At 44.7% G+C, this 7,674-nt stretch overlaps 1 protein-coding gene across 2 annotated transcripts; it reads left to right on the top strand.

Moving 5' to 3' along the window:
• The first annotated feature begins 636 nt into the window (after positions 1-636).
• On the top strand, positions 637-7,420 carry spinb (spindlin b). 2 transcript variants are annotated; one of them, XM_056419826.1, is made up of 8 exons: positions 637-811; positions 2,417-2,474; positions 2,628-2,744; positions 2,852-2,891; positions 3,019-3,113; positions 3,195-3,350; positions 4,225-4,458; positions 4,677-7,420. In XM_056419826.1, exons 3-8 carry the CDS (start codon positions 2,690-2,692, stop codon positions 4,874-4,876), a joined length of 780 nt encoding a protein of 259 aa, XP_056275801.1. In that variant the 5' UTR covers positions 637-811; positions 2,417-2,474; positions 2,628-2,689; the 3' UTR covers positions 4,877-7,420. The 2 variants fall into 2 exon arrangements, with proteins under 2 accessions (XP_056275801.1, XP_056275800.1); XM_056419825.1 differs by having other exon boundaries at positions 4,629-7,420.
• Positions 7,421-7,674: the final 254 nt, after the last annotated feature.

Genomic DNA, 7,674 nt, shown 5'->3' with positions numbered 1-7,674 from the left:
AAAATACACACTATACATTGTTAATGTGGTAAATGACTATTCAAGGTGGAAACGTCTGTTTTCTAATGAAATATCTCCATAGGTGTATAGAGGCCCATTTCCATCAACGATCACTCCAGTGTTCTAATGGTACATTGTGTTTGCTAATCGCCTTAGAAGACTAATATCTGATTAGAAAACCCTTGTGCAATTATGTTAGCACAGCTGAAAACAGTTATGCTGGTGATATAAGCTATACAACTGGCCTTCCTTTGAGCTTGAAGTTTGAAGAACAAAATTAATACTTCAAATATTAATCATTATTTCTAACCTTGTCAATGTCTTGACTATATTTTCTATTCAATTTTCAATTCATTTGATAAATAAAAGTGAGTTTTCATGGAATACACGAAATTGTCTGGATGACCCCAAACTTTTGAACGGTCGTGTGTATATATATATATATATATATATATATATAATACATTTTTTGTATAAATATGATTTCGGACTAACGTAAACTGGGTCCTGGTCTACATCCTCTCCGGTACGTTAGGTGGCGGTATTCATCTAACAAGCTGGTGCTGGAGCCGACCAACAAAAAAACGTACGAAGAAGAAAGACGAAAACAAGAAAACTCCCCAATTGCAGCAAAAACCCTCGCTTTTATTTTGCAGGGCTCGCGCCCCCCTCACTTCCGCTGTGCCTCCACCTCCAGCGCGGCCCGCTTGACGCAGCGGCGGAGCACCAACCGACCCGAGGCAGCGCGGATCGATTCGGAGCCACACGGCGGTGGATCGGGATTATGCGGCGACGCGGACCTGCTGGCTCGGTAAGAACCTCGAACCCGAACCAGGCGAGCGGGCAGGGTAACGCTCCGAGTGCCCGGCTTTCACGTTTTACCGCAAAGCAGCTAGCTTAGCCCCCCTCCTCCCCCTCTCCCTCTCCCTTTGTTCGCTTGCGCCTTTTTTATTGTTTTTTCCACTGATGCGGGTTTTTTTTGTAAATACTGGCGCAATATGGCCGCCGTCTGCAGCGGAGCTGTCTGCACGTTTAGAGATGCAGGAGCTGCATGTCCGTGGTGGTCAGTTAGTGAGGTAGAGGAGGAGGAGGAAGGTAACGTTAGGTAAACTGTGACCTCTGAGATGGTCATTTTCATCATCATCAGCAGCAGCCAAAACAATCACACACACACACACATACTGACAGGGTGCAGAGGATCATGTGTTCACTGTATCTTTGTTCTTCATCATCATCTTCCTCTAAGCAGTGTGAAGATGAAGCATGATCAAGAAAGTCCTCCTAGTGATGTTATATCAACACCACTGAGGAAGAGGGGGATGAGGAGGAAGAGGGACGCTTAGTAGACCAGGATTTTAATATGTTTCATCTCATGAGAGATTCAAAGAAATATAATGTGAAGTTACATTGTGGCTGAAAATCTACTTTTAGTAGAAAAGATTGATTTGAACATATTCTTCCGGGTCTCAGGAGAAAACTGGACTCTGGGGAACTTCACTAACTACAGAAGAAAAATTGCAACATTAAGCATGTTAGCTACTGTTAAAACATGAAGAAGAGCAACATTAAGCATGTTAGCTACCGTTAAAACATGAAGAAGAAGAGCAACATTAAGCATGTTAGCTACCGTTAAAACATGAAGAAGAAGAGCAACATTAAGCATGTTAACTACCGTTAAAACACAAAGAAGAAGAGCAACATTAAGCATGTTAGCTACCGTTAAAACATGTAGAAGAAGAGCAACATTAAGCATGTTAGCTACCGTTAAAACATGAAGAAGAAGAGCAACATTAAGCATGTTAGCTACCGTTACAACATGTAGAAGAAGAGCAACATTAAGCATGTTAGCTACCGTTAAAACACAAAGAAGAAGAGCAACATTAAGCATGTTAGCTACCGTTAAAACATGAAGAAGAAGAGCAACATTAAGCATGTTAACTACCGTTAAAACACAAAGAAGAAGAGCAACATTAAGCATGTTAGCTACCGTTACAACATGTAGAAGAAGAGCAACATTAAGCATGTTAGCTACCGTTAAAACATGAAGAAGAGCGACATTAAGCATGTTGGCTACCGTTAAAACATGAAGAAGAAGAGCAACATTAAGCATGTTAACTACCGTTAAAACATGAAGAAGAAGAGCAACATTAAGCATGTTAGCTACTGTTAAAACACAATATCAGTTGATATAATTCTCAGGTTTTCCAGAGACAGGAAGTGATGTCATCAAACGTCTCATTGATGATTTACTTTATCTATTGTTTTCATTTCCCTCAACTTGAGTTGAAAGGAGTCAGGTTGTTTTAGTCAGATGTGTCAGTTAACATGTTATTAACCCATTAATTACCCATTAATAACATGTTAATTGCCCGTTAATTACCCAATATTAACCCGTTAATAACCTGTTCTTCCTCAGGCTGAACACTCGTCCTACTCATCGCGTCCCTCAGCTGTGACGTCGCCTCGGTCTCCAGGTGTTAGCCTGCACCCGGCCTGCATGCAGCCTGTCCAGGGCCCGGCCTAATTCCTGGTGCTCCTTCTCTCCCGCCACCTCCTCCCTCCTTTCCCCCTCCTTCCCCCCCTCCCCCCCCCCGCCTTCCTTTCCCCCTCGGCCTGTTGTCACACAGATCTCTTCCACCAGCATTTAGTCTGGACTGGCGGCCTGGCTGCCCCCCTTACAGTTGGATGAATGAAGACCCCATTCAAGAGCCCACCGGCCCCGCGGCCCCCCCGACCAGACGGGGGTTAGTCTCTGACATCACAGGGTTTCTTTTCCCCCACATTAAAACGGTTGTTGGTTAGCGTCCCTGAACGCACCGCCCCATCAGTGACCGATGCGTTTGTGTTGCAGGACATTCCGGCGTTTCTGCAAACATGATGAAGAAGAAGAAGTGAGTGTGGCGTTTGGAGTCTCCTTCGTTTGTGCGTTCTTTATTAAGAAAGAGGCCAGATGTTAAATGAGAGTACATCTTCATCTCCTGACTTCATCATCTTCATCATCTCTTTTTCTCCCTGCAGGAAGCAGAGGACCAGCGTTGGTCCCAGTAAGACTCTGGCTCCGCCAAGAAGGAACATCGTGGGCTGCAGGATCCAGCACATCTGGAAGGAGGGCAGTAAGTGAGACTCAAGAAGGGGGGGGGGGGTGTATTTTAAATTGGGGAGTTGCTCTAAACCCGTCTTCTTCCGCCTCTCAGGCAAGTCCTCCCAGTGGAAGGGGACCGTGCTGGACCAGGTCCCCGTCAACCCATCCCTCTACCTGATCAAGTACGACGGCTTCGACTGCATCTACGGCCTGGAGCTGTACAGCGACGAGCGGGTGGTGGGCCTGGAGGTGCTGCCCGACCGAGTGGGTGAGTCCTCTCCTTGTTACTGTCACAGCAGCACCTGGAGGGCACCGGAGGAACTGCAGTTGAAGGATTTAAATTACTTTTTTTATTGAAATATAAAAGTTAGAGTTTGTTAGTACGAGAGTAATTAATTTAACGAAAGGTGGGAACAAAATGTCCATCACAGCCTTTTTGGAATATTATCAGATATTTCTTTGTTTAAAATAAAATAAATCTGAGACGTGAGAAACTAAAACGGAGAAATAGAGATGTAAAATCGATTATTGATTATAGTCTTAAGAACAGAGTATTAACCTTTAACTACTAATTATTATCATTGCTTACATTTTTTTGTTTTTGTTGTATGTGCTTTGTTGCTTTTATTGCTATTTCTTTTATTAGTTCATATTTTTTATTATCTCCTTTTAATTATCATTTTGTATTCTTGGTCTTTTTTATATTTAAATAAATACCAGAATCATTTCTTTTTGGTTACTTGCTATATTGATTATTTTTATACTATATTTTCAACAGTATTGTTTTTTTATTCATACATATATATATATATATATATACACACACACATTCTTTCTCACATTAATAAAAAAACAATATAGAATCTTCAAGTGGTGCGACAGTGGGTAGCAGGTCCGTCTTTCAATCAGAGGGTTCGAGGTTCAATCCCCTAGTCAATGTGTCCTTGAGCAAGACACTTAACCCTGAATTGCTCCCTGTAGCTGCGTCTACGGTGTATGAATGTAACAGGATTGTAAGTCGCTTTGGATAAAAGAGTCAGCTAAATGACGTGTAATGTAAAGTGAAGGAGTAGTAACTTCCCCAGTGTCTGTAAAATGTACACTTTTAATAAGCCACTCCCACTCTCTGTGATTGGTTCCAGCTCCTGCCCGCGTGAGCGACTCCATGTTGGCGGAGACGATGATCGGCAAAGCGGTGGAGCACATGTTCGAGACAGAGGACGGGCCGAAGGAGGAGTGGAGGGGGATGGTGCTGGCCAGAGCCCCCATCATGACCGCCTGGTTCTACATCACCTACGAGAAAGACCCGGTTCTCTACATGTACCAGCTGCTGGACGACTACAAGGAGGGAGACCTGCGCATCATGCCCGACTCCAGTGAGTTCTCTCTCACGACCACCAGGGGACGACTCCTCTGGTTGTATAGAAGTCTATGCTTCATGTCATAAAGCTGCATTCTCTCTCCTGACAACCAGGGGGAGACTCCTCTGGTTGTACAGAAGTCTCCTGTTTGAAGCTGTGGTGTTTAACGTGTTCTCTTACTACAGCCGCTGACCTGGTGACCAATCAGAATGACCCTGTCTCCCCCTCTGTAGACGACAGCGTGGCGGCGGAGCGGGAGCCCGGCGAGGTGGTAGACAGTCTGGTGGGCAAACAGGTGGAGTATGCCAAGGAGGACGGGGGCAAGCGGTCGGGGATGGTCATCCACCAGGTGGAGGCCAAGCCCTCCGTCTACTTCATCAAGTTCGACGACGACTTCCACATCTACGTCTACGACCTGGTCAAGACCTCCTAAGACCAGGACCCTAACCCCCTCCGCCGCCCTTCCCCAAAAAGACTTACTGTGACCTGCTTAGACCCCCAGTGAAGAGAAACTACAGCTCCACAAACTATTGAGATGGATGACATCATTGTTTACTCTTTGGAAGCCCCGCCCCCTCACCAAGACTGGGAAACCACACAACCAGGACTACAACCAAGACTGGGAGACTACACCAGTGTCTCCAGTCCTCTGTTATTCATCATAATGGTCCAGACTTCTTTAGACCCTGTTGGGAACGCTTCCTCGTTCCCGAACCCCAAAGAAGACTAGCGACCCCGTCTCATTTGGAATAACTGAAACTCGGTTGGACCCGGTCCCGAGGAGACCCCATGCACCCCCTCATCTTTCCTGAAACCCTGTCAGTCCTCCGGGTTGATGAAGGGGCGGGTCTTCAGTGAGCTGAACCACTCTGCTGTAAGGGGTAACACGGGAGGGACTGTGTCCAATCACAGAGCGTCGTACTGGCCCCGCCCTCTTCCTGCAGGTCACCTGACGAACTGAGACGCTTAAAGTCTGAAGAGAGAAAAAAGCCCAAAGGACACGTTTCGTTACGTCTTCTTCTGGTTCCTACATTACCCAGAAGGCCTTCTGGCAGCAGGCGGACGCTAACATCGAGCTACGCGTTCTGGACGACTAGGATGACGGCAGAGGAATAAACATGTTTTTATTTCATGACTTCGGGACGAAGGAACGCAGAACGTACTTTTGGGGAATCGGAGATCAATGTCGGATATTGATTATTTGTTTGTGACGTTCATAATCTGTAACATTTACTGTTTATAACTCACCGCGATGTCGTTTCAGTGCATCCGAGTGTTTATTCATGTTCACTATTCGTCACGTTCTCCAGAACCTTTATTACACGTTTATAAACGTTTATAAACTATTAATGAAGGTTTTCCCAAAACGTTCCTTTGGCATCTTCCTGATGCAGTATTGATCCGTCCTGATTGGTCCTGAGTTTCACTTAAAAAGCCCCGAAATCACAGCGTGATGGTCGACCTGTAGCAGCCTCCTCCCCTCCTGTCAGCTGTGATGAATCCAGTGTTGATTTAGTGTTTTTATAAAAGATGTTTCCTTCTTATCTCCGGCTTTCATATCTGTACAGTTTGTTTTGTTGATATGTTTATACACGTTCTTTGTACATTGTTCTTTTACATTGTTCTTTTACGCTCTTCTGTCCCGTGTTCGTGACCCGGCGGTTCGATTCCCTCCTGGTTCTTTTAACTGACTTGCGCTCCTTGTTTTTTTGGGGGTTGGAACTCTGTGGGTTGTGGAAGAGAACTCAATCTCCCACAATCCCCTGCTCCTTAGCTGATGTAGCTCCGCCCACAACAGCGTGCCACTCTGCCGGTGACGTCGCCGTTAGCAACCGCTTCGCCTGAACCCCCCCCCCCCCCAAAACCCAGCGGCCCATTCTGGATATCAAGCACCGTGGGTTCTCCGTCACATCCGGTTCTGTTGACGTTCTGGAGTCGTTTGTTTAGAACTCTCCGGCTCTAGATCGTAGAACCCGACCCGTCCTCCAGCCACGACTCTGGAACGCGTCTCGTTGTTTTTTGGTTTTGTTTTTTCGATACAAAAACACTTAAGGTTCTGCTTCAGGTTCTAGAACCCTCACGCCGCTCACATTTTTTTATTAGTTCATGTCCACATCCCTTTAAATATTCTCGATCTTGCTTGTGTCGTTTTTGATTCTGCAGAACGTGTTCCTCGTGTTGTGGAACCACACATGGAACCGCTTGTTGTGGAACCACACATGGGACTACACATGAAACCACTTGTGGAACCACACACGGAACTACACACAGAACTGCTTGTTGCGGAACCACACACATGACCACACATGGATCCGCTTGTTGTGGAACCACACACAAAACCTCTTGTTGTGGAACCACACACACGGAACCACTTGTCTCATCCAAAAAACACAATCTTCATGTTCTAGAGAGACAGGCCCTCATCTCAGCACATTCCACACCGCTCTAGAATATTATATATATATATCTATAGATAAAGTTCTAGAACGCGTGTTTACCCATCAGAACCCGGCTTCTCGTTCTAGAACTCGTCTTGTGAGAGAAACAAGAAGAGATTTATTCACGACATTTAAATAAAACACAAACGTTCTCCGACCAGACCTTAAAAATATATTTACAGATCAACCGGTCTGCGAATACACAAAATGCACCTGGGGGGTAGACGAGGACCAGAGTCTAGGTGGACCTCCAGCCTGAGTGTGTGTCAGAGTGTGTGCCTGAGTGTGTGTGCGTGTGTGTTTTTGCATGCCTATAGCTCGGTGTAAATCGGTGTGCGTTGCATGTTCTGACTTCGTCTGTTGTGGCTTTGGAGCGCCTCTCGGTTTGTTGGTTAGGTTTTTGTTTACCCATGTTTCCTTGGTGTCCCAGGCTGCTGCTGTTTGGGGTGTGTGAGCAAAGAGAGCAGAAGAACCTTTAAGATGCCATGTTGTACAGCGGCTGAATATTTACTGAATAAACCATCTTTCTGTGTTTTTCACTGAGTCTCTTCTTCCTGTTTCTGACCACCACCTTTAATTAATTAAACTAGGTTTACTAGTACAGCAAAAAATGTATATATATATATATATCTACATTTTATATTATAAATATTTTTAAATATTTTATATTATAAAGCTTGATTTTCTATATATAAATATATATTTATATATAAAAAAAATTACTTAAGAAATTCACAATTATAGGACATTTTAATTTTTTTACATTTTATTGCAGATTTTATTCAAATATCAG

This window comes from Pseudoliparis swirei, chromosome 7, assembly GCF_029220125.1.
Source record: "Pseudoliparis swirei isolate HS2019 ecotype Mariana Trench chromosome 7, NWPU_hadal_v1, whole genome shotgun sequence".
Classification (NCBI taxonomy): domain Eukaryota; kingdom Metazoa; phylum Chordata; class Actinopteri; order Perciformes; family Liparidae; genus Pseudoliparis; species Pseudoliparis swirei.
The sequence above is the reverse complement of the archived record's forward strand: the minus strand, read 5'-3'. Positions and strand labels throughout refer to the sequence as shown.